Consider the following 27315-nt stretch of genomic DNA (forward strand, 5'->3'; position numbering starts at 1 on the left):
GGAGTATAAAAATAAGACGGCCGCTGCAACAAGAATTGCTGTCAAAAAATAGTTTTTGTCAAAATTTTTGTGTTTTCTTCAGTGTGGTTTAGTGAGGGCAGCAAATAAATTTATCTGCTTCATTTATTGGAATTTGTGCGGTCTGATCAGTGTTATTGATAGTTTTTCTCCTTCGGGAAAAAGTGCACAAGGCGTGTTTGTGTGAAAATGGATGAATTTGCACTGTGCTGGAACAATTTCCAGGACAATATAGCCACGGGATTCCAGAATTTGTTCGACCGTGGCGATTTAGTTGACGTTTCTTTGGCGTGCGATGGAAAAATTTTGCGTGCTCACAAAATAGTTTTAGCCATCTGCAGTCCCTATTTCCAGGAGATGTTCATCAGCAATCCCTGCAAACATCCTATCAGTGAGTATTTTTTTTTTTGATTTTTCATGTTCCCACCGGGAAGATTTTGGGAAAAACATTAAGCTCCCAAAGGGGAGAAAAGAAAGAAAACAAGAAGATATTGAAGTTAGTATTTATCTCCGGAGAGAGGGGTCAACTTTTGGGAAGAGCAGAGGCAAGTATGTTTATCAGAATGCTTGACTCCTTCCACCCGCAATTTGCGCTTCTTTTTGCGCACAAAATCAACCTCAAAGAAATCTCTCACAACCGATAAAAGTGGGCATGAGAATGGGAGAAGGCATATCATAAATTACGAAAGATAAAATATTTTCTAATATCTTTATCATTTCAGTTGTTTTTGAGTTTGCCTCTTCTTTGACTTTGCCCAAATAAAAAGACATTGATACCCTCGATATCATCACCACCACTATAGCAATTCCCCATATACATATGACTGAGCAGATTCTCAGTGCGTGATAAAAGATATTACAGAAGAAAAAAAAATTGATATCACTTTGACTCTTGAGGCCTTTTAAGCATGAGACGCACCGTTCATCAAAGGAAAAGCTTAACATTATTTTGCCCCATTTATTTAGTAACGAATAAAAAACCTTACATAATATTTATCGACGTCAACACGATTCGCAAAGAGATTAAACAAAAAAAAAGAAGTCAAGTGAAGGAAAAATCAAGCGCACATGCAAAGAAATAAAATACATAATTTTCAGCAAATCAACAAAATAGAAAAAATAACATAAGATTCTCTCTCAAATTGCCTCACAAAATGATAAAAACAGGCCCCAAAGAAGCGCCCAAAAAAAAAATAAAAACTGAACCAGAGAGAACACTCACTTAGAACAGAAAAAAAAGATCATCCCAAGCTTACAAAGCAATAGAAGACGATAAGTGCAGTTGCTCTCCAAGATCACGATGTCGATGTTTCTAATTAATTTTTATCAAAAAGTCTCCTCTATCAATCTCTGTGACTGTCTTTGGGATTTATTTTCATAAACATATCGTGATGTTTGCTCAACAATATCAAACATTTCTCTCTTCTTATTCCATTAATGTACAAAATACATTGCTAGGAAACTTTATAAAGTGAGTCAAGTGCAACTAAATTGAGATTTTCCTGGAGCAAGAACAACTCTTGGATAGATATTAAAAAAAAATATATAAATTTATTGACAGCAGTGGGAAACCCCAATAAAATTCACAAGCTCATATGCAAAAAAAAAAACAGTAAATAAGCATAAAATACCATTATTAAGAAAGCAATGGCAAGGCGTGTCACCTTTGCAGAATGCTCGCCAAGGAGCATTTATCGCTATAAATGAGTAGAGATGTCTGACATCTATACGAAAACGATGGCGAAAACTTTACAAATTTCTTCTATATAACCGCATAAAAGAGGTCCATATTTGAGTGAATAATTTTTACATCCGAAATATAACAAATATTTATTTTAAGATATAATCACGGCATTATGTTCGGTAAAATGTATCGATTATGACTGAATAAAATATAATCACACTGTAATACCAATATTATAACTATCGAATGAAGAACTCTGTCATTTCTTTTCAATTTTTCTTTAAGACTTTCTCAAATATTTTTCTCGAATGAATAATTATTATTTATCTTCACCAATTCACTCAGATTTAAAGAGCCTCGTTCACTTTTATCGTGTATGAAAGTTTAATGCAACGATCGTTTTCCGTGAGAGGACACAAATTCAGTGAATAAAATTGCATTCCCGACTTAAAATTCCCAGGGGAAAGATGAAAATTAAAGAAAGTAAAATTGAATGAATTTTCTACCCTTATCATCATATTATTTAAAAAGTTTATAAATTTTAGATTTTAACTGTGTTAATGAACAGAATATATCGCTTTAAACACAAATCTAGACAGTTATCGGCACATATCAATGTTTTTTGCATTATTTTTATTTTAAATTGTGTTTGGTGAAACCTAATTGATGTATTTTTTTACGCCATAAACCTTTTTTATTCTAATAAAATAAAATAAAAATATTATAACCCGAATAAGTACAAAATATAGAAGAAAACACGTCTTTACATATTTTTGTTATTATATTCACATTATGTTCTACTTCTACATTGTATACAAAATATGGATTTTATATAACAATTATATCACTACACAATACAAAATATCAAAACACTTTAAATTATGCTTTTTATGAACTTTTTCTGCATTCTGGGCACTCTTTCTGCAATTTCGTTTTACGTAAAATGATAAGGAAGCTGTCCTAATGCTTGTACTTTCGATATACTGCAATTAAAGAAAGAAAATGTTAGCTTTCACAAACAAAGTATTTATTCACTATTTTTCCATCAATTACACTTACTTTGTCGAACTTAATCCCTTCTATCTACGTACTCAACTATACTGGACACGCTGGCACACTTCAAGGTTTTAATTTATATGTTAAAAATTACTTTTTTCACCATTTTTCACTCGAAGATGAACCTCTGCTAAGTAAACAAAGCAAAATTTGACAATCTGGCAGCTTTATACAAAAAGAACACAAGTCGTATACAAGTTGTCTCCTTTACGGAACAAATATAACTAAAAATATCAAAACATAATGTTCATACAATTTCACGACATTATGTCAACATAACAGCGAAAATATGTAAGATAAATATACTTTCGATATTTTCGACATAGATTTACACATTTCACACTCCAAAATGGATTATATTATGACCTTTTTATGGATCTAAATCCTTGATCCTAAATCCTCAGTGTATGATAGTTTGGGCTGATCCTTTACCGCCAAATTTTTCAAGCTGAGTATTCTCGAGGATCAGCCTGTGTCTATTTTCGCATAACTGTCTTGGACTTTAACTTGTATAAACAAATTTCCAAAGTTTTGTCAAAAAAGCTGCAGTACATGGGGCAGCAATTGGCTAAAAAAAAATAATGGTCAGTAATAGTGAAATTTAGTCAGTAGTGGGGTAAGTGTACCAAATTCCGGCCAGCTTGCAATTTCGACGACTTTTTTTGTTCCTCGAATTTCCATGAATTTTTAGTTTTTGCATACTCTAGTGATTATACAATGCAAAAAATAACAAAAAATGTAGCTTCGACGAACGAGATAATGTGAAAAAGAAATTGGAAGAATTCCGGAAGGGCAAAGAACTATGGGAATGAAGATGGCCAAAATAGGACACCAAAGCTATGTCTACATTTTTATTCATTTTAAAATGTATTAAGAATGATTTTAGAGTAAATAAAGACGATATACTGTCTACAAGGTTCCAAGCAACACTCCTTAAGAAGAAGGAATAAAAAATTCAATTTATATTAAAAAATATTACATTTTAAGCTTGAGACTTTGGAGCTTGCATGCAACTATGCCGAAATTTGGCGCACTTCTCCTATATTGTAAAATTTGGAATTCTGGACAAAAGAATTCAGATTTCCAAAAGGAGTCGAAAAATATATAATTCAAAATCAAACGATTACTGACTGCTCCTTCACTACTGTGGAGTTCGAACAGTAAAAAGAAAATTTTACCAAAAAAAAAATTGATTAGTAATATATAAAATTTATAGACTGTAAATAAAACTAATTCTTAAAAAAATAAAATTCATTCTCAAAAGGCTTGCATAAGGCTTCTGTTTCATTCTCAAAAGGCTTGCATAAGACTCTTTCGGACTCAAAATTGGACTGAAGTATATTTAATTTTGTGTGATGTTCAAAAGAAAAAGAAGAGTGTGAAAGAGTAGGATAGACATATCCAAAGTTTTTAAGAAAGAAAGAGATCTAAATTTTAACTTTAATGAAATTTTTCTGATCTAAAAGGTGTACCGGAACCATTAATTAATATAATTCACATTTAATATTATTGTGCATAAAATATAAATTTTTATTTTTTCTTTATTTTTTTCTTTGCCAAATTTAATTTTTTACTGATCACTTTAAATTATTTTCTTCCCAATTCATATTTTTGCTGACCAATATGTTAATCTACTAACTCAAAATGTGAATTCCGTAAAAAATGGATTGAATACTTTATTAGGATATTACAAACTTTTAAATCGTACATTTTTTTACAAAAGAATAATATAATAAATTGCAAATATTTTAAGCGAATAATAAAATTTAACTATGACTTAGTTATGGCAAGAAGTTTATGATGCAGATTTTTTGTACTGAATTAACGTGTGAAATTCTTTTGTGACTTTTTCTTTATATAATAAACTTCTTACTATATTTACAACAATAATGTCTTTTTTTTTTTCAAAACGATATATTAATAGCAAAGTAACATAAAAAGCTTCAAATATAATTTTTTTTTGACTTCACTGAAGATAAGATTCACAGTTTATATATATATATATATATATATATATATAATTTATCACGACAAATCATCATAATTAGACGTACCAAATGCGATATCTGTTCTCAGATGGTTTTACGGAACTCAGGATGGTACTTCCTACCATAAGCGTATAAGCCTATCACTGTTATTAAAATCGTATTTACATAATTTTCTTTTATTTAATTCAGTAATTAGTCTAATTCTTTGAATAATGTAAATCAGAAATCTGAGACGAAATGTGCCAAAATAGATATTTCTTTTTTCACGATCTCATAGAAGAAGAGACTCTAATTAGCACATTTTTATAGAAAAAAAATTACAGCTCAACATCATAAAACATAAACTAAACTTTTGACACTTTTATTCAATTTATAACGGGATTGAAATGAATGAAAAAATATTGACATATTTTTGTATTGAATTATCTCTACCTTAGAAAGAAATATGCTTTTTTATTTTTCTTTCAAAAAGCTTCTTATGGCAAGAAACGAGTTTTTGAAATTTTAAAAAAGGTAGAAACTTATACGCATGATTTTGATTCAAAAATTTTCATTTATTTTTAAAGATTTAGTTTCTACGATAAACCGAAAGATAATTATGTAATTTAGAGTTTAATCGTAGCGAAACGATACGACGGTTGATTACTTTTACTTTTTAATAAATTGATTGATTTATTGTACATGTGTCGGATGGCAATATCGATGTAATGAATTTTTTAGTTGAGAGGGTAAACATTTTTAAATTTATAAAAAATATATAATTTCTAATATTTTAATTAATCTTGAATTAAAAATCTGCAGTCAAATAATATTGAAATATATAAAAAATAATATAACTATTTACAAAAATTAGTTTTTCAGCGAAAATAAAAAGAAAGAGTAAGAAAATATGAAAAATGATCACAGTTTTGTACAACGTTTTCCAAGTAATTTTTTTATTTAAATACATTTTTATATTGAATGAAAAATATTATTTGAACTTAGCATCCATTAAATGTTCATTAAAGAAGAAATCTACTTCTTTCTAAAATTACGATAGAAAATTCATATAGTGTTAATGGTAAATATCAAATAGAGTTTTATTTTTAATTTGAAATATAATAATTTTGCAATAAGTTTGATAAATATGCAGAAGCTTGAATAAATTTTCCTTCAAATGTCTTCTTTCTAAAAAAAAAAAAAAAAACTGACAAATAAACCTCAAAATTAAGAAATTAAGAGAATATAAAAAAATACCTTAAAAATTATTTCTTTGGCAGAATACTTAAAGTTTTCGAAATTTCAGTTAATCCTTTATGGTGTCTACACACTAGAAGCAATTTTCGTCAAAAATTGGCCTTTTTAAAAAAAATATGACGTTTCTGCCTACAAGGTTACGGGAATTTTTTTTTAAAAAGATTTTTTCTTTAAAGAGATTTCTCATAGTGTGTAGAGGCCTTTAAGGATGATTGGGTCAACAGTGACCCATATAAAAAAATATTTTTTCTGACTATCTAAAAGTATTTTTTCCTAATATTGGTACGTAATCTCAAAGGAGAAAGTTTCAAGAATCTATGCTATTTTTCTTTTTGCAAATTTCCAACTCTTTGCTATTATTAGTAAATATTTAAGCTCAAAAGTAAGGAATTTTCAAATTATCGCATTGATGAATGAATTTTGTTACTTATTTAAATATTTACTTTTTATTCATACATAATATTTTTCTTTGGAGTTAAAACTATCATTCATTGGTCTTGTCAGAATAATTTCTTAATTTTATGTACTATTTATGTGCTATCGTTTAATATAGAAAAACCTATCGAATCCTACGCTGTTGTATTTTCCAAGACTTATGCCCAACGCGCAATGACTTTTGTTTGTAAACATACACTTTGATCTTACTTTTGTTTGTAAACATGTTTTCAAAATTTCGTGTGATAGTGAGCGAGATGACTAGATATAGGTTTCATTCACTCTCATATAAAAATCAAAAATATGTTTACTAAACAAAAGCTATTGTGCGTTGGGCATAATGCTCAACGCAGAATAACATTTGTTTGTAAACATGTTTCAAAATTTCCCATAAGAATGAGCGAGATGACTAGATCTAGATCTCACTCACTCTCATTGAAATGTCAAAAACATGTTTACAAAACAAAAGTTATGCCCAGAGCACAATAACTTTTGTTTGTAAACATGTTTTCAAAATTTCTTATGAGAGTGACCGAGATGACTAGATTCAGATCTAACTCACTCTCACTGAAATATCAAAAACACGTTTACAAAACAAAAGTTATTGTGCGCTGGGCATTATTGTGCGTTGGGCATAACATGTTTGATTGTTTTTGTTTGTCGGCTTTATTTTTATTTTTGAATTTCGGTCTGAGAAGAAAACTGTCTCGTCCTTAAAGGGTTAGATTATTTTGACGTTTTATATCGGACGGTATTGTCGGACCGTAACATAATTACTGAGCCAGTTTCACGATTTTTTAATTAAAAATATTTTAACTAGGGTAAAGGCTCATAATTTTGGACAGTCTGCTTATATGCATCGATGTTCCAAGTTTGAAGTGCGATATTTTCGATACTAATTGACTGTTATTGTTACTCTCTTTTCAGAAGGGTTGTTTAGAAACTTGACAAGCTATTTATGGTCTAATTTTTACTAAAATTAGTTTTAATACGTTTAAAAATGAATTGATATGTAGAGGTGAATTTGACTCTTATTTTGGACAACTTGGTTATTAATTTGGATAACTTGGCTGTAAATTTGGACAACTAATCCGCCTCAACAGGATGCCCATTGTTCTTCATTGCATGAACCAATCTTACCAAGTCCTCTGCCTGTTTATGTAAGGGAAACGTAGAATGTCACAAAAAGTCCGGAAACTTTCCATATCATTCGTTAAAATGAATTGACTTCGGTACTCCAAGTACGTGCGGATTCGCTCATTCCCTGGCCTTTCTGGGAGCCTTTCAAGGCTTTTCTCACTACAACTCTTTCGTAGAGATGATGCTCCTGTGTTGCTCCAGGCATTTGTTCAACCCAGTCATCACAAAAGCTAAAACTTCAAGAAATTTCGAGAGAAAAACACCTGTCCAAAATAAGAATCATCACCTCACTGGTGAATGTCTTAAAAAATTTCCCATTTTTCACACGAAAAATATAATTCACAAGGCAAATCTCACTTCAGGTCAAATGTACTAATCACCACTAACGTGAATCAAGACAATATTCAATGAATATTCAATAATATCACTCAAAAAAGCAAAGAAACACTGTTAGTACTTCATCACAGCTAAATAAGACTGAAGTAAACATGAAGTTCTGTCATAATTCTCGTAAGCAATTGCTCACAATGAATTTTCAACAAAGCAATTTCAACTCAAATCATATTCAAAATTTAACGTATTTAGTGTTAAAATCTTCCAAAAAGAACAAATATTTAGATAGAATTCATTATTCATCAAATATTGGATTAAAAATCCATCATTTTAATCAATTTATTTTTAGTGTACAATTTTATCCTCAAAGTGTCCAAAATAAGAAACTGGACAAAATTATGAGCCTTTCCCTTAAGGAATTAATCAGACTCTTACGGAAATTATCCTAGCTTTGGACATCCTTATAGTCATCTACAAGAGTGGGATTTTAATCGATTCTATGTGGTCTAAGAAATTATTTTTCGTAGAGTAATCATATCATAATCATGGGTACTCAAAGTCCCAAAAATTATTTTATTTTTTATTTTTAAAAATCACAAGATCCACCAGAACATTTCTACTGTTTTAAAGGTTTAAATAAGCCTCGTAATCGGGTTTAAATTTAAAGAAAATTAAAAGAATTTTGTGACAAATAAGCATTTTAGGGTCTACATTACATTAAAAGATCTATTGTACAATTAAAGAAGAAAGAATAAATTTTCTATTGGTTTCTGAATATTGAAAATATTAATTTATAAAATAGAAAATTTGTCTAAAACTGTAGTGTATATAATGTTGACAACTGCCCATCCATATAACTTTTATCACTGTGTTTTTGAGAAATTTATCGATAACGTTAAATAGGGAGAAGCCCTTATTGCAAATACAAGAGGGAAAAATGGGGAATGATAAATATTCTAATGTGCATAATATTTGCTGAATTTCATGAGATTTTCTTGTTGGTTTGTCAACAGTCATCCTCAAGGATGTGACATACACGGTGATGTCGGAACTACTTCAGTTCATGTATCAGGGTGAGGTGAATGTGAAACATACGGAATTGTCGTCATTTATGAAGATCGCTGAGACGCTGCAGATTAAGGGTTTGACGACGACACAGAAGACTTCTGGGGAGCATCAGAGGCACAATTCGGTGTCGCCAAAGTGCAATAGTATGGCAGCTAGTGGGGCTGAGGGGCAGCAGCCACAGACACCAGTTAGTGGCAGCAATAACAATGTGATAGAGACAAAGATCAATACGGCTGGCTATACGAAGCCATTGGAAGTTGGTGGGCAAAAGAGACCAATGGACTTTCCCTCAGAGGGTTTTTCCATCTATCCGAGGAAACAGATGAGACCCAGAACGTCTGAGGGACAGTCTGTGGATGAGGGTGAGATGCATTCGGCCGATTCCATGGATCACATGACGGGAGATGAGGTATTTCTGCCACCAATTCCACAGATCTCAATGGGTGAACCACGATTTGACCTGAACAATGTGAAGCGTGAGAATGTAGAGCCGATTAATAGTTCAGGGTCAATGAGATCTGTCGGTGGACCTGGCTTTAATCTAGAATACAACAGTAGTGTGTATCTCAACAAAAGTGTTGAGTATCCCAATGAATTGCACATGGCCAATGATTTTTCCAAATCCAGCATTCACATGGACATTCCGGCGGGTGAGTCTTATTTTTTATTCTTACAATTTTTACCTTTTTTCCTTTTTTTATTTAAGTTTTTGCATGAAGTTTTTTTTTTACTAATTTTGTGGGTGAAATTTGTATATAGTCTTTGTTGTTTGTCTTGGCTTTCCTGCACACTAGTTTTTTTTTTTTCAAAGGAGATTTATAAAATTTGCAAAAATCAATAAAATAAAAATAAATATTTTCTTTATGACTTCAGCACGCCTTTAGATCAGGAAAATTTTATGAAATCGAAATTCGCAACCCTTTCTTTCTCACATGTTTTGCATACGACTATCTCATTCTTTCTCATGATAAATTCTATTGAGCTAAATTGAATTTGGAGTGATGTTTAAGAGAGAAAGAAGAGTGCGAGAGAATGAGATAGACTCTTGCAAAACAAGTGAGAAAGAAAGGAATGCGAATTTCGACTTCATGAAATTATCCTGATCTAAAAGGTGTGCAGGAGCCATTAAGATTGAGTTTTTGCTTGTCTTTTATGGAACTTTTTTTAAATGCCAAAATTTGCAAGGATGTTGTATTAAATATTGAATAATCAGAAAAAATAATTTTAGGCCACGCCCCCTATTAATAATTTATGGCTAAGTAAATTTTATATGAGATATCCTCTAACCGCCAAAATAAACCTTTACAATCAAGGCAATTTTGAGTGGAAATTGAAGGATTTCGCCTCATAACAAAATAGGACACACCCCCAATAAAACTCGTATAAAATGCGAAAATATTGTAAATTTTTCATTTTTTACAAACCTCTTGGGTTTCCGAGCACTTGTCAAATTCTTATAGACAGGAAGTGAAATTAAAAAAAAACTCATGACGGGGGGGGACGCTTTTGATGTAGATAATGCGCAGGTGTAGGCGTGGCTTCCGAGGGATTGTGGCCACAGAATTTTTGTTTTTGTTTTAAGTAGAGGAGACTGGGGTAAAAAGTCACAAAACGGATATTTTATTTTTTTACAAGCTACTCGAGCGCTTCAAAAATTTCTAATTAGCGCAGTTTTATAGGAAATTTACCGCTCTAAAACTTTGTGAAAGTAATTTTCCTCTATTTTGTAAGGAAATACGTTTATCGAGCCAATTTCTAAAAGGTAATTTTGTGACCATTCTTAAAAATGCTGGGGCAAATAGTACCAAACATTGTGTATTATCATATTTTGATTCGCTTCATTACGGGCTTCCATAAATTTGAAAAAATACCTAGAGGACATATTTTCATAGAAAATTTTTTCATCTACACCTTTGTAAAACAGCGTTTTCTCTACGAGAAAAGTGAGAGAACGAGAAAAGCGCTTTTCAAGCTATTTTAGAAAAAAAACACACAAAATACTGCAAAAAACCAATGCAAACAACAAGTGGCGAGACATGATAATGACGTTTCTTTTCGCCGTGAGACATCAGAAATTGCTTCGCTTTTTTGTTACTTTTTGCTCTATACCTTTTGTTACTTTTTACCCAAAGTGGACATTTTTAATAAAAGGATATTTGTGAAATTCTAAAATAGATAGCGGATTTGTATTCAAAGAGTCCAAATCATTTAGGAAATATTTACCAGTGCATCAATTTTGGAAAATAAGTAGGTAGTAATTGTTATCTTCTGCAGGAAAATATTTCAAAAATAGGGCTAAAAATTTCGATAATTTTTTTATTTTCTAAATTCCTTGTACGAATTCTAAGAAACTTACGACACTGAAGAAGGTCTATGGAGGCTATCTATAGAAAAAAATTGAACTACCCGGCGGGACCAAAATACACAGTTCACATGACATACAATGTATTTACGACTTATTCTTGGAGGAAAAATACATAGTTACACATGTATTATGTATTTGATGAGGACTTGTCATTCAAAAATACAAGTTCACTCACATACACAGTATAAACTACGTATTTCTGTACTGAGAGTACATAGTTGTACGAAAACTCCGTATAAACTACGTACTTGTAACTGCAAAATAACTTTCAACACACACATACAGACGCACACGACCAAATGGCGACCAAACAAACTTGACACATGCACCTGCCGTTTTTATTTTCAAATATTGACGAAATTATAGAAGTCACCAGAGGTTAGATTTAACCAGAGGCAACGATTGAACAATTTAGATAATCACAAAGTATCGTGTAAAAAAAAATATTTCGCAAAAACACTCACAGAATGGAATAAAAACATGCGTATTTTAGGTTTGCAACTTCTTTAATATTATCACTTCACTGTTTTCTACAGATAACACAGTGTCGCATAATTATTATATTATTATAATCACTGAAATTACTAATAATTGTAACACATAATTTGTAAACAGAATATTCCAATGGAAAATATTTCCCGTTGTCAAAACAGCTGACAACACGCCTGCCAACAGCATTTTCTGTCATACGGGGTTTTTATTATATTTACGATGTATGTAATACTACGTATTTACTCTGTAAGAGATAATACTTCACACGGACACACTCACACCAAAGCACACTTCGGGTCTCATTTGGTGCAAATAGTACTGAGTAAAATGTATGGGCGTACATGATGATACTGAGTATTCGTACAACGTATATACACAGTTTATACGTAGTTTGGTCCCGCCGGGTACTATCTTTTTTACCTTGGAAGATATTGAATTATGAATTTTTCGATTTGTGACTTTTTTCCCCAGTCTCCCCTATTTTTCCAACTCCTTTTTAGGGAAAAGAAAAAAAAAAGATCACAGATTAGTAGCAGGTAATGGTGCACATAACATTATTTTAAAATAATACAAAGTCTAATAGAGGGCGTGGCTTATTTTTTTATAGGCGGGGGTGGGGAACTTTGAGCTTCCCCTGCAATTTAATTTGTAGGAGAGTCTTTTATACCTAAAATGTCACAGTTTTCTGTATTCAGTATTTAATTTTCAAAAATGTCAATTTTATTCATAGAGGCAGAAAAAGGCATGCCTTAAAATTGTTTCTGGGTAGTGCTAATTCAAAAAGATAAATACCTCATATTAAAAAATGAAGCACTTCAAAAGAGGAGTCATTATTTAAAAAGTTTCTTGTTTTTTTTTTAGAAAGATTGAATAATATTATTTTTATCGTTTGCAAATTTTATTAATAACCTACTTTTCATGTTTGCCTGTTTTTCACTCATTTTCATTCAGCTAAGAAAAAACTCATTCATCACGAAAATCATCTCTAAAAAATATATAAAATGATGATTTAAAAATCTACTTTTCTAGCTTCTTAAATCTACTTAGTTTTTTTTTTACAACTTTATCTTTTGATTTAATAACTATTTTGTAGTCATGTGTTAAATTATCTCGTTTAACATTAAATCAATGAAAAGTTTTTTTTATTACTTTTGAGAGAAAATTGATGAGTTGACACAGTGAGTGAACAGAATAAGAGAGACAGAGATAAAGTTGATACTTTATTTTGATGATATTACACAAAAATAATATCAATGTGATGTTTGAAAATCATTTTCTGTGTTACGAGAAATATATAAATGTGAGTTACTTATATTAAGGTCAAAAGGTTAGGCACTAACTTGAACTGAAAATGCCACACATCTCAACTCTCACATAGATTCTATATTTCAGTGACTATGGGGGCATAGAGATGAAGAAAGAGTAATAAAAAAAAAGAATAGAATGAGAAAAAAAGAGCTAATTTTATCAATTTTATCGCAATGTGATGTTTTAAAGAGAGAGAAGAGAATCACACAAAAAAATAAGCGTGTGAGAGAATGAAATTTTTATTTGTGACTTCGTTGTCTTCTGTTTCTCCTTTTTATTTTCTTTAAGCACTGCCAATCTAATATTAGGTTTAATATTAATTGTGATTAACACAGAAATTCCTGGGGCCAGAGAGTTTTAGTCTAATTGGGTTTTCCTTTTATTTTGGTAGCCCGCAGGAAGTGTGGGGAAATTATTACTGTTTTCTTTTTTTTATTTAGCTAAACATATAAAATGGTTATGGGAAACACAATTTCTTTTTGGATCATAATTAAATTCTATTCTACATAGTTAATAAAGTATTTTTATCTTTTCCAAAAGCCTTTTTGAATCGCTAAGTTTTCTGAACTATTTTTTTTTTAATCAGAGAAAGCTCTATTTTGTATCATAAAAAATCTTGGTTTGTGCTGATTTATTTAATAAGGGGGCAATCATTATGGTATATTTTACCCTTTTCGGAAATTTCTTTTTTAATTATTTAAAAAGAGAACCTGACATTTTTTTTTAAGTATTACGAGTAAAATTAACATTAAAAACATTCTGTGCAATTTTATAATAATGCTAGCATAATATCCCGCAGCGGAACTAGGTCTTCTCGCAATCGAAATTTTTATAGGGTAAGTGTGCCAAATTTCGGCATAGTTGCATATAAGTACCGAAGTCCTAAGTTTGAAATGCAATATTTTTAATTCATATTGATATTTTTTGTTACTTCCTTTTCGGGAGGGTTGTGTGGAACCTTGAAAACTAGTTCATCATCTTTGTTTTCTTTAAATCACTTCCTAAAATATTTAAAAATTAATAATAATAATATGGACATTGCTTTGGATAGTATTCCGGCCACTTTGAGTAAAATACCGGCCACCTTTTTTCTGACCACCTTTTGTGACGCAACGGATAGAAAATTTCAAAGCGTCATACGGAACGAGTTTAATATTTAGTTTAATACGTTTATATGACTCACAAGCCCTGAGATCTCCCGTGTAATTTGTCCTGAAGACCTGAAGAGTAGCATCTCAAATTTACCAATCGAAAACTAATCAATTTTCATGAAAAACACCGAAGGAAAACCTTCTGAACTTCACCAGAAATCAAAGACTGCTAGAAACATAATCAATCTGTCACATTTTTTGTAAGACTTTCCACACCATTATACACCATTATACCTAAAATTTAACGGTCTTTGAGTTAATACATCCTGAAATGAATAAATATTTAAAAGTAAAATGAATTCATTGACTATTCGAAGATAACATACATAATTTTAATTTATTTATTTCCATGGCCGAAATTACACTCAAAGTGGCCGAAATTTGAAGCTGGCCGAAATTTGGCACACTTCCCCTACATGTATTACACTCAGTCCCGGCATTAAGTCCTTCGGGATTACGCACTTGACGGAATTAAGCACATACAATTATGCAAGTTTGCCTACCCTTGGGAGTCAATTTATGAAATCATTTTTGAAATACGCATGAATGTATACTATGTTGCGACGCGGGAATTTTGAAAAAAATTTGCTATTTTTTCAGAATAAAACTTTAATTTCTTTTATTAGGGTAAATTTTTTAAATATTCTAACCATTTCTTGAAGAACTCTGGCGAAAAAGGACTGTTTGTTAATGAATTTTTATTAAACAGTTGATTTTTTTTATTTGAACTACTTTTACTCCGCGCGAAATTCGTTCTACGGCCGATTTATTCAAAAGAAAGCTCCTGCGGGTATGCAAATTTTCTCGATGCGTAATGCCATTTCGCGCGTTTTTTCGGTCCCGAAAATGTGCATAATACCGGGATTGAGTTTATTATTTTTTTTTATACGATACTTCGTGCTGGAATTAAGAATATCTGGAAGCTTATTGGATGTAGATAAAGTACTTTCAATTCCCTAAAAATTTTGGTGATTAGGAGATTTGAATTCAAGACATTTGCATCGCAGGGCGAGTGTTATACCATTTGACGAATTTGATTCATTGAGTGATCTTTAAAATTTAATTATTCTTCTTTAATTATTATCTTAATTCTTTTTTAATTATTATCTTCGAAATTTATTTGTTCTAAGATCATTATATAAGTTCGTATACAATATAGGATATGTATAGGGATATCAAGCATGAAATTTCTACTGATCTTTGTAAATGTCTACTGTAAGATGAAAATAACCGAGAACTTGAAAAACAATCATCAAACGCCTATTGGTGGTCGTAGTCCGACAAGATTACTCTTGTTAAGGGTGTGTTGACGTATGCATAGCTTAGGATCAATTTATTGTCAGATCAGAGCATTATATTATCGGGAGGCATGGTCGCTCTCTGCTTTAAAGCTGAACTGAACACCCTTCGGTTCCCACTCAGAGGGCTAACCCTAGAGACAAGGCACTTTGTTTACTCAATCTGTCTTTGGGAATACATAATTACGGCAGGGACTTTAGCTGCGGAACCGTTTCATCTTACATTATTAACGATTTTCCAGTTTGTTTATTTCATATTTTAAGTATGATAGGTTTTCTTTGAGAAAGATCGTAAATTAATATTTACAACATCCTAGAAATTCGATTTCTGCTATCCAAATTCTTCTGCAAAAATCAGAATAAATGATAATCGAAAAGCTCGGTCCGTTAAGAATATGCTGGGAGTTAGAAAATTTGCCATGTTTGCCATTACAGGTTTTGTAAGTTTGGTAGTGTCCTTTAAGTGACAATCTAGCGTTATGCCCTAGACACACTAACGACTTAAGCCGAGAGACGACTTAGTGGAAAATTATGGAAATGTAGTTTAACCATTATTTCTAATAAAATTACACTAAGCCGTCTCTCGGCTAATCCTCAAGTCTGTCAAGGCCCTTATCGTAATGAAAGGCTATACCTCTCCAATTAGCAAAAAACCGAATCTCTGGCTCTTATTTTTACTCGAACAGCCGCATCAAATCTATTCATCATGTACGATTAGATCAAAAAGATTAATTTCCCTGGTTGTCCTACCAAAATATCAGTAAGACCTTCATGAAGCACGGACAAAATTTTCCAAATAGATTCTGTACCAAATAGATGTTTCTAATACTATTTTTGTTGTATGTAAAGTTACCATTTGATTCAAAAACGGCTCTTTACGTGAAAAGAGAAATGGTCACATTCATGCGATTCATTTCATTTTTTCCGATATACCAAGCTTAGAAATATGTCCGTCAGGACCCTTGAAAAAGAATGTAGTGTTCCTAAATAGTAACTGCGTTAAAATATAACTGATATTGGCCTCAATTCTGAGACCAAGATCAAGATTAAAATTTCAAACTGTCAAATATTTCCAAAATCAAGATTTTATATTCTGTCGCGAAGTATTTATGGAACTTAAATTGTCTTAGCTAAAACCAAAATTTCAAGATTTTTTTAACGAAACGTCCCTTCAGACAAATATCTTAATTTTTGTGCTGAATTTGTTGAAATTTCATCACATATATTAGGAAAATTAATTATAATTCGTATTAAATAATTATGAGAGGTCATAATCGAGAGTAAATTAAGTGCAAGCAAGACTTGTGACGTATGATAAATTCTGAAATGCTTATGGAAGATGTGATACTTTTGCGGGTATTCTAAGGGTGTTGTACTTCGATGGGAACATCAAGAAATAATGTAACATTTCAATTAAATTACAAGACAAACGCGGTATTTTTCATAGTAATTCTGTTTTTGTTCCATCTCCTATAGAAATGTTCCTCATCAAGAGTAATTTCCTTATGAAACTCTTCAAATTGTTAGTTATCTTGAAAATTACAAGCACCTCCGAGAGGTTCTTAGTTGAAATTTTGAAATATTGGTTTCATCATTGCAAAATTTTATATCCACACGGTTTGTGTCTTGGATTTCAAGATTCCAATACATTTGACATATTTGACATCTTGATCTTGATTTTTTGATTTCAGAATTTCAAATTCTTGAAATTTTCTTGATCTAGGTCTTGATCTTGGTCTCAGAATTGAGGCCATTTATAGGTTTTTATTAAGGATATTTAGGATCGAATGAACACCTCTTCGACAGGAACCCCTTTTGACACTTTTGTCAAAATGCTGAAATTTATTTAATTTATTTAATAAAATGTAAGTAATATGGTCTTTTTTCATTAATCTACGTTTTGCGATAAGGATAAGTGTTCAAATTTCATATTCAAAAAGGTACAGAGTAGGGTGTCAATAGGTCCTAACACGAGTTCTTAAAGTGTTCCTATCACCCTATTTAACTGTTAAGTGTTTTTGTTTGTAATAGGATCTTGGTAACAAACCGAAAGGCTTTAGGTCTATATCAAGGTTAAGGGCGGGGGCGTATCCAAAAAAAGAAACGTGTCCATTTTTTTAAGTAATCGAAAGTAATTGAATTATTTACTTTTATACTCTCTATTCTTTTGATCTCAGTAGTGCAATAGGCAAGGGCGATGAGATCTCTGACTCGACTTTCATGGTAGTGAGTTCGAGTCCCGCCTGGTTCAAATAACTTAATGACTAGAAAAAGACATTTTCAGATGTGAAAACGTAATAAAGTGCACCGCTTTTACTCTAGAAATATCTAACTTACTACGGAAAAGACATTTCTGGGCGATCTATGATCAGCAGATTTTTCCAATACAAAAACAAACACTGGTAATGATTAGATTGTAATTCAAAGGACAAATCTATTTATTTGTACTGCTCGAACTCTACGGAGAGAGCAGTATATATGTGGGGCTCAGAATGAAAAATTAACATATCTTATGGTTAAAGCATAGGATAGCATAAAGCATATGTTCATTTTTCATTCTGAGCTCCACATATAGGGTAGAGTCAATACTTTTTCGCCACTAAGCACTTTTTCGCCACCTAAATTAAAATCACATTTTAAGAGAATTATGATTTCGTGTAACTATGAAATGAGTGCTATTTCGTGACCTCTAACCAAATGAATCAGAAAACCATATCAGATGCTCCACCGACAAGATTATTTGCAAGTTAATTAAAGAAATCGTCGACAAGGTGAACAGTCATTAAAAAAATATGGAGTTCTTAATAAACTTGTCAACGCTCAGAAAAATTGTCTTGCATTATTTTATGTTTTTGCAGTACAGTAGGGGAGACTGGGGCAAAATTTGTCAAAACGAAAATTTCAATATTCACTATTTTCTAAAATAAAAGAGACTGAGGCTTGAAATTTTTATTATAAATAGCCTTCATGAACCAAGGAAGGATTATGTAAAATAAAAAATAATGAAATTTTGAGCCCTATTTTTGGAATATTTGGCTTACAGAAAATATCAATACTGATTAGCTCAATTTAAGCACATTTCTCGTTAAGATAGAGAAAAATTGTATTCAACAAAGTTGTAGAGGAATAAATTTCCTATAAAAATATGTCTATTTGATATTTTTAACATTTGCGAGAGTAAAACGCCACAAATTATCCAAAAACTGACAAAATTTGCCCCAGTAATTTTGAGAATCTCCACAAAATCGACTTTTAGAAAATGATTCAAAAATCACATTTCTTTCGAGATATAGGAAAATAGTCTTCTGCAATGTTGTAGTGCAGTAAATTTACTATAAGAATATGCTTATTATAAAACGTTTAAGTTTTCTCAGAGCTTGTGAAACAATTAAATATGCGTTTTGACAAGTTTTGCCCCAGTCTCCCCTATTTGATATTTTTTGACTGAAAGTCAATCTGTTATTAACTATGCTTTGTTCTAATATAATTTATTAATAATGTTTCCAAAAAAAATTAAGAAATATGGATGTGGTGAAATAGGGCTTACTCTTTTCGGCTGTGTAAGTGCTTTTCGCCACTCATTTTTCCAAGCATTTTACAAGTGGCACACCTCGCAGAATTTAGTTGAAACAGGCGTAATTTTCAATTGATTTTTGTCTCAAATAGAAAATGTGCGAAAAATCATTTGAAATACCCTAATAATTGTCTGGTATCGTTGTTAAGTAAGAAAAGTATTGAGCCGTGTACTTTTGGGGGTTTTCGAAAGCTGCTGTTTCTTAAAAATCAATTGAAAACAAGAGGCGAAAAAGTGTTTTAAAGGTGGCGAAAAGTACTGAAACATGCATTGTTGCAGAAAATGTAATTTTTCAACCAAGTATCCAAAAAATACCGGGAAGTCCCTTGGTTCAATAGAAAGATAATGCTTCAAAGCACCTATACATAAAATTTCATTTTATTTCGACAAAAAGTATAAGAATTACAATGGTATCAAACCTTAAGGTGGCGAAAAGTACTTACTCTACCCTAATCCCTCGATTTTTTCACTCCCCCAAATTTCCACCTTCCACCCCCCGGAGACCACTTTTCTTAACAAATCTTCACGTTTCAGACGATTTCTGAGAAATGGCACGCTGTTTGTCCGTCTGTCCGTCCGGCTGTCATCAGCTCTAGAGGCCAAACGGTTAGAGATAGAGACTTGGGACTTTCGGGGGACCCCCCATAAGTCGACCCAAGGGTCCTTAGCATGCCCCTCATTTCCCCCCCAACCCTCCCCTTCCCCACCAAAACTATGTTTTTTTGGGTTTGCTCGAAAACGCGTCGTGCGATTTATTTAATTTTTCGATATGTTTTAGAGATTATCTAGGCGAACATTTCGTCCATATACGAAAATACCGTTGAATCATTCCTAATAATGGTTTTTCAAGGTCAAAGGTTAAAAAGACACTAGAGTGCGCATTTATCAAGCAAATGGGGTTGTGTTTGGGTCGTTGGAAAGGTCTTGGAATTTCCGACAAAACTAAACCGGTTCCAATCGGTTTTGAATCGGTAGTGAACCGATAATAAATTTTTATCTGAAAATCAATCTTATTACTTTTAAAACTATTTTGGGGGATCTTTTGAGGGATTTGTAAATCGGTTCAAATCGGTTGAGAACCAGTAAACGGTAAATGATGCGAAAGTACTTTTGCGATATAGCATCTAAAGTCACGAGTTCCAGCATTTTGCAAAGCCCGGGACGCTTTTCCACCCCTTTCAATTTATAATATCAAAATTATGCAAAAGTCTGTAAGAGGAATACGACAGTTGATTACGTTCGCAAACACAGAGGTTTTGTTACAGAAAAAGAAAAAAAGGAACAATCAATTTTTAATTTTTTTAATTTCCAGGGATTCCTAATTTACCAATGATTGCCCTCTCAGTTTGTTGAATTCGATATGAGTAGAAAATCTACTTTTACTCCCTTTAAAATATATTTTTTTTAATTTCGTGTTTTTCTTTTAATTTTACAATAAAATTAGTTGATTTGAATTAAGAGCAAAAAAAAATAATGGAACGAAAGGAATTTTTAGGAAATGATGTTGCAAGTTGTAGTTTTTTTTTAATTCTTTAGATGATTTTTGCCTTATAGTGCACCTATCTATTTCAATCTATCTCTCCCGATGGCGCTCGTTATTGTTGTGTTGAGGTGGAGAGCACTGGGAGAGATTGTAAATGGTTATCTTTGATATCCACTTTTGTTGATCAGGTAGCAACGTCACGATGCTATCAACGACATCTCTGCTGCATGGAAATTGCATTTTCAATCGCAACAACACCGTGGCCACACAGCAAGGCATGAAGACGTATTGGCTGTGTAAGTCTTACCGGATAACCATGTGCAGGGCGAGGTGTATCACGCATCAGGGTAGAGTGATATCTGCTACTGGTGTGCACAATCATCAGCCGCACATGAAGAGTTCGGGGGCTGAGATGTTGAATTCTCTGCCGCCGGGAAGTGGCATGAGATTGCCACAGGGTGTAGTGCCTGGGCAGAATCCGTCACAGGGGAATTCTCTGTCGGCGGTGGTGTCTCAGGCTAGTATGCAAATGTCAAATTTATCTCCGCAGCAGTCAATGAATGCTCAGCAAATTCATCAACAGCATCAGAATCATCATCATCAAGCCCAAAGTCATCATCATCAGGCTCATTCGAATGTGATGCACAATGTTTTGAGCCACAACAATCTCATGCAGCTGTCAAATATGAATCCAATCATTAATCCTGGACAACATCATGGCAATGCTAATATCCATGCAGCAGCGGCTAATCTTCAGGGTACACACAACAGTGCTCATCACTTGCACAGTCCCAATTCCACTCAGGGTCAGCAGAGAACTTCAGTTGTGCAGCAGCAGCAGCAGCAGCAGCAGCAGCAGCAGCAGCAGCAGCAGCAGCAGCAGCAGCAGTCGGGACAAGAATCCGGGAATTTGCATCACAATACAACGCCAAATAGTCAAACAATGCCAGTTACTCCAACTTCTGTGGCTGCATCTCCGGGGGTGCCCAGTCAACAGCAATCCACTCCACCAAGCGATGATAGCGCCTGTCAGTCTCATGATATTCCAGTATCCTCAGCCACCAATCTCTTGTCCCCATCCAGTGCTCCATCCTTCAAGATGGAGCACAGCATGTAGGATCAGGTGAAGGTGGAGGAGTGTGGAGAACAGGAAAATTCCACAACCTCTGGTCTAAGTACTTAAAATAATCTTGCAAGATGGGGAGAAGATTTTGCAGAAGGAGAAGTGTACATTCCTCATGTTCATTTTTCATGCATTGTTTTATATTTTTTGGAGAAACAGGCATTTTTTTCTTAATCAGGGAACTAACTATTATCATCAATTGGTTAAGCAATTAATTTATGCATGTTCTATTTTCTTAAAGAAACCCTTTTGTACATGAATGGAATTTATTAGAAAGGGAGATTTTTTTGTGCTGTTGATTGATGAAACATGAAAGTGAAACATGAAGTGAAACATGGAAGTGAAACATGATCTTGAGAAACTTTATGTTTATGTTAAAATTTGTTTAGAAATTGTCTTAGGCTTGGTGAAAAAATTTGTAGATGTAGACAAACTTAGGGTAATCCTCCCTCTCTCCCAAATGCCCCAATTTTCGGTATTTTTTAATAAAATTGCCAATGATACGGAGTAAATACAAAATTCAAAATTTTATTGTAGCAAGTACCTTTAAAGAAAATAATGTGCTTGATTTTTTATCAATTACATTGTTCCTGAATATCTAGCAAATGCCAGAAAGTACAGCTAAGATGGCCAAAAATATTCACAATCTATTATTTATATCTTGCCGTTACGGTAGGAGAAAGTGGGGTCACTTAGAAATAGGAAGTTTTTCTCCTATTTTTAAACGGAACTTAACCTTACTGCGAAATAATTTAGCTCCTCAAACCAATTGTCAAGCTAAATTGCTTAATTATAAGGCACAGTTCCATTTAAAAATAGGAAAACAAACCCTATATCAAAGATGTCCCAATTCAAACACGAAACATTAAAATTTCATGAATCGTATAGGGCAGGGTCAGCCCTTTTCGCCATGTAAGCACTTTTTGGCCACCTAAGATAAAACAACTAATTTAAGGAATTTATTAATAAATGGTACTTCTACACTCATAATATGCTGTATTCTACTATTTTATTGGGTTATCACGTCTCTTAATTATTTTAAAATACAGTAGACTCTCTCAAATTCGGGCATTTGGGACCGAAATGTCAACCGAATCAGAGAAAAATTCGGGCAGCAAATTGTTTGAAATGCAACGATTTTTTGTTCATCTGCATACTCATATTGAGTTTACATGCTCATTGCTATTATAAATTTCATGAAAACCTCTTAATAATGCAAAATCACATCAAAGCTAAGACAAATTGTGGCAAATTTGAACATATTTGCTTCATTTGATAATCATAATCGAACTTGAAAAATGTCAACAAACTTTTTTCGAATCTAACTGCCGCCCGAATTAAAAAGTAGCCCGATCTTCAAAAAACCGAATTAGCGAGATTCTACTGTAAGTGGCGAAAAGTACTGAAACAAGAACAATTGGCGAAAATGCAAATTTTTCAATGAAATTCACTAAAATTTTCGAAAAGTATCCTATAGATATTTAGATAGATGTTGATTCAAAGTATCGTTATACAATAATTCATTTTAGTCTGACAAAAATTTTACACCTAAGGAGACCATAAAAGCTTAAGGGTGGCGAAAAGTACTGACTCTACCCTATCAATGCAATTATCCGTTTAATTTTTTTTATAAGATTTCCACTATTCTTTTTTTATATGTATCTCTAAATTCGAAATATTATAAGTATTGTCTAACTTATTTTCTGATATCTTCTGGGTTTTCTTACGGAAATAATACAAAAGGAATCTCTATGGGGATAACAGTACCAAATTTCGGCATAGTTGCATGCAAGCGCCAATGCTTAATACAAATTGAATTTTTTGGTTACTTCTTTTTTAGGAGTGTTGCTTGGAATCTTGAAGAGAGTTTATTCTCATTGTTTTTTCTAAAATAATTCTTAATACATTTTAAAATGAATAAAAATATAGACATCGACTTGGGTAATATTTCGACCACCTTGATTCTCATAGTTCCTTGCCTTTCTGGAATTCGTCCAAAGTCTTTTCTTCAAGATTTCGTTGGTCGAAGCCACATTTTTTTTTGTTTTTATTTTGCATTGTGTAATCTCTAGAGTGTGCGAAAACTAAAAATTCATAGAAATTTAAGGAATAAAACAATTGGCCGAAATTGCAAGCTGGTCGAAATTTGGTGCAGATACCTTAAGTAGAGAAAAATTGTTATGAAATGAAATAATACAAAAAGCAGATAAAAATTTATGAATGATGAAAGATGAAAGAAAGTTATTTTAAATTTCTGCTGCGGATCAAATGAAGTTTTAAATAAAAATGAAAAAAATAACTGTTTTTTTTAGCATTGGGACGTTTCAATCAATGATATTGCGTATTGAGCATTTTTTCAGAAAATCGCGATTTCACTTTAAAAAAATCATTTTTTTATAGATTTTGTTAAATTACTCCTTGATGTTTCTTTATACTGAAAAAATCGCATGACAGTTTTGATTTTAAGCAAAATATTGATGAAATTGAAATTATTTCGTGAAAATATTTTTGGCAATTTAGGTTTGAATTTAGGCAATTTAGGTTTAATTTGAACGCTTTTTAAGCAAACGAGAACTTTATTTGAACAGGACAAAATTGAAATTTCGGACAAACCAATTTTGAAATTCAAACTGATCATGTACTATTAGTTTAACACTAAACCTATCAGAGTCTCTCAAATCTGAATCTCTCAAATTCGAACGCCGTTTGGGTTCAAAATGTCAATTGTGTTATGTTAGAGAAAGTTCGTATTCTAGGTGAATGAAAATCATATTTATGTGCATCTTCTTGAATGTTTACATACATTATTATCGTGTAAAATGAAAAGGAAGTATGTTACCACTAAAACTTGCGAGAAGGTACTAGAATTTGATTCAAAGTACAATTTAATCTCACACAAATTTCGTTAGTTTTGAAAAAATCGTTCGAATTTGGGAGGTGAGAAATGTCAAAAATACCCCCCGAGCGTTCGAATTTAGGAGACTCTACTGTATGAAGATATCTGACAGATACAAGAGACATTTCGTAGTACGAACAGCTGGAACCTCTTTTGGCGGCATTATTGACGGAATCAGGGTTGTTCTTTTTTATGAATATGAACTCGATCAGAGAGAATTTTTCTTCTGTTATGTCTTTGGCACGCCTTTTAGTTCAGGAAAATTTCATAGTCAAAATTTACATCCCTTTGTGCTGACCGGTCAGCATTTGCCGAACAAAAAGTGCTAACCAAATATATCGAAATGGCACTGCCTCGCGAATATTCGTTTAAGGTTAGCAGAAGTTAGCTGAAAATACAAATATTTTCAGCTGAATTGAAATCGGTTAGCATTTGGTGCTCGCTGGGTAAGCATAATCTAATTCAGAAAATATGCCCAAATTTTTGCTATGGTTTACGTAGCTATGACGTGATTTTGCATTATTAAGGGGTTTTCATAAAATTTACAATTACAATATGGATATGTAAACTTAATGAGTGTACAGATGAATAAAAAGTCGTTGCATTTCAAACAGTTTGATGCACGAATTTTTCTCTAAATCGGGTGACATTTCGGTCCCAAATGCCCGAATTTCGGAGAGTATACTGTATGGAAAATCTTACTGACAGGAAATCTTATGACTTTTGCAAGTCTTTTTGAGAAACAGAAATGATTTTTTAATTTAAAAAATTGTCCTGCGATCCAAAAGCTGTGCCAGAGCCACTAACATCGAAATTTCTAGCAATGTTTAGAATAAATTTTACTGATTTCAAGAATTAAAGCATTTATTTAAATCTCCGAATTAGGGATAGATGGCCTTCCTTCAAACGTAAAATTAATAAATTGTCGACATAAATTTTTTTACTCAGAAAAATGTTGAATGTTTCTAAAAATAAAAACTATTAATTCATGTTTCATTGATGTTTCACATTTTTTAAAATAATTATTTTCTTATTTTACAATTTTTTTATTAAGTTTTCAATACTAATGCTTATTTTAAATGAGTTTACCCCATTTCAAAATTATGAAAAATACCGCAATGATGAAAAATAATTGAGGATATGTACACTATACTCATTGAATTTTCTCCCCTTGTGAAAGAACTCAAGAAATAAATTTTCGCAAAGTTCCAAGTTCTATATTTGCTGTAAAATTTATAATAAAAAAAGAATAGTTTCGAAGAGGAAAAGTAGATGACATCATCATTGGAAAAGCTATCTATATTCATTAAAAAAAACTTCATAATAATTGTACATGTTTTCTGTGTATGTTATGTAAAAGGCAAAAGAAAAGAAAAGAAAGGAAGAAATCTGAAATGGTCTCAATGGGGAGTGAGTAAAATACCAAATTGTGTGTCATATGTTCAGGCGCTGCTAGAGAGAAAAATGTTACTATTTTTTAGAATTACAATCACAATTAAGGACAACTTCATTTATTTATGTGTGATATTTGATCAGATAAAATGCAACAAGTTCATTTTTTTTGTCGACGATTTGAAAGTCATGCTAAGTGTATTTAATTTTTATTTTAGATAGAAATTTTATAAATTAATTAGAGCATTAAGCGAGAGAAATTGCGAATGAAAATATAGAGTAAAATTAATGATATTTCTCTTTTGACTTTTCCTTTTGGACTGCTTGGAAAATTGTTGTGTCTGCAGTGTCTCCGGGAGATAAGTGGTTTCACGGGAAGTTAGAGTTTATGTTGAGTCAGCGCGGGAAGCCCCTGCTCGTTCACGATGGCTACACATTTGGCATCCAGTACATACGGAAGGATAAGAAATACTGGCAGTGCAATTTATCCAGGAAATTCAACTGCAAAGCAAGAGTTACAACGACAGATTTGGGTGAGATTATTGTAACGAACAACGAGCACTGCCACACAGAAATCAGGCAACATTTACGGAAGGACTACAAGCAGAAGATGGCCAACAGTCAGGGTAGTAGTTCCAGTACTCCATCCAGTGCCTGGGCACAGAACAGATCACGAGAATGATCTCTCTACCCTCAAAATATTTCACACAATGATGCCAAAATACAACGATTTTTACAGTACAAATCAAATATAATTATTTTGCCAAAAAGAACCAATGCTGTGGCTGCTAATATTTGCCATATTTACCAAAATCAACCCTTTACGTGGCTGCTAAATTTTACATTTTATTTTTAAATATAATGTTTCTCTATATTTTTAAGGAATTTAATCGTGCAGTTTGTTAACATGACATCGAACAAAGAGAATTTTCTCTTATTTGATTTTATAATTTGGTTATAAAAATTTTTGGGGATATTCTATCAAAAGGGGAGCCTAATATTACAATTTCTGGGCAATATTTTTTTCCACTATTGGAGCAATAATTCATTATAAGAATGGGGTAATAAAAGAATAAAAAATTAGTTTGTATCTTTTTTTACGCTTTTGTTTGAGTATTTTGAGATCTTTCTGGGAGGAAGGAATTCTATTCTTCCTCACATGAGACAATAAATTTAGCAATTTCTTATTTAATTGTTATTAATATTGTAAAAAAAGTATAAATTATTCAGGTAAGATCATTTCATTCTCCGTTACATTTCGAAATATTGCTAGTT

The 27315-nt window shown here is 32.2% G+C and overlaps 1 protein-coding gene across 3 annotated transcripts; it reads left to right on the plus strand.

The window, feature by feature from the left end:
- Nucleotides 1-26332, plus strand: LOC129799388 (myb-like protein P). Of its 3 annotated transcripts, none has more exons than XR_008751509.1 (4): nt 1-409; nt 8904-9608; nt 20818-21804; nt 25829-26332. XR_008751509.1 is itself a non-coding variant. In XM_055843228.1 (3 exons), exons 1-3 carry the CDS (start codon nt 208-210, stop codon nt 21744-21746), a joined length of 1836 nt encoding a protein of 611 aa, XP_055699203.1. In that variant the 5' UTR covers nt 1-207; the 3' UTR covers nt 21747-26332. The 3 variants fall into 3 exon arrangements, 1 of the variants encoding a protein (XP_055699203.1); XR_008751510.1 differs by having other exon boundaries at nt 25855-26332; XM_055843228.1 differs by having other exon boundaries at nt 20818-26332.
- Nucleotides 26333-27315: the final 983 nt, after the last annotated feature.

The sequence above is a fragment of the Phlebotomus papatasi genome, chromosome 1, assembly GCF_024763615.1.
Source record: "Phlebotomus papatasi isolate M1 chromosome 1, Ppap_2.1, whole genome shotgun sequence".
NCBI classification, from domain to species: Eukaryota; Metazoa; Arthropoda; class Insecta; order Diptera; family Psychodidae; genus Phlebotomus; species Phlebotomus papatasi.

Coding starts and splice junctions, on each gene's coding strand:
- LOC129799388 (XM_055843228.1), top strand. CDS start 208: ATGGATGAATTTGCACTGTGCTGGAACAATTTCCAGGACAATATAGCC. Junction 410..8,903: donor TCCCTGCAAACATCCTATCA/GTGAGTATTTTT, acceptor GTTTGTCAACAG/TCATCCTCAAGGATGTGACA. Junction 9,609..20,817: donor TCACATGGACATTCCGGCGG/GTGAGTCTTATT, acceptor TTTGTTGATCAG/GTAGCAACGTCACGATGCTA.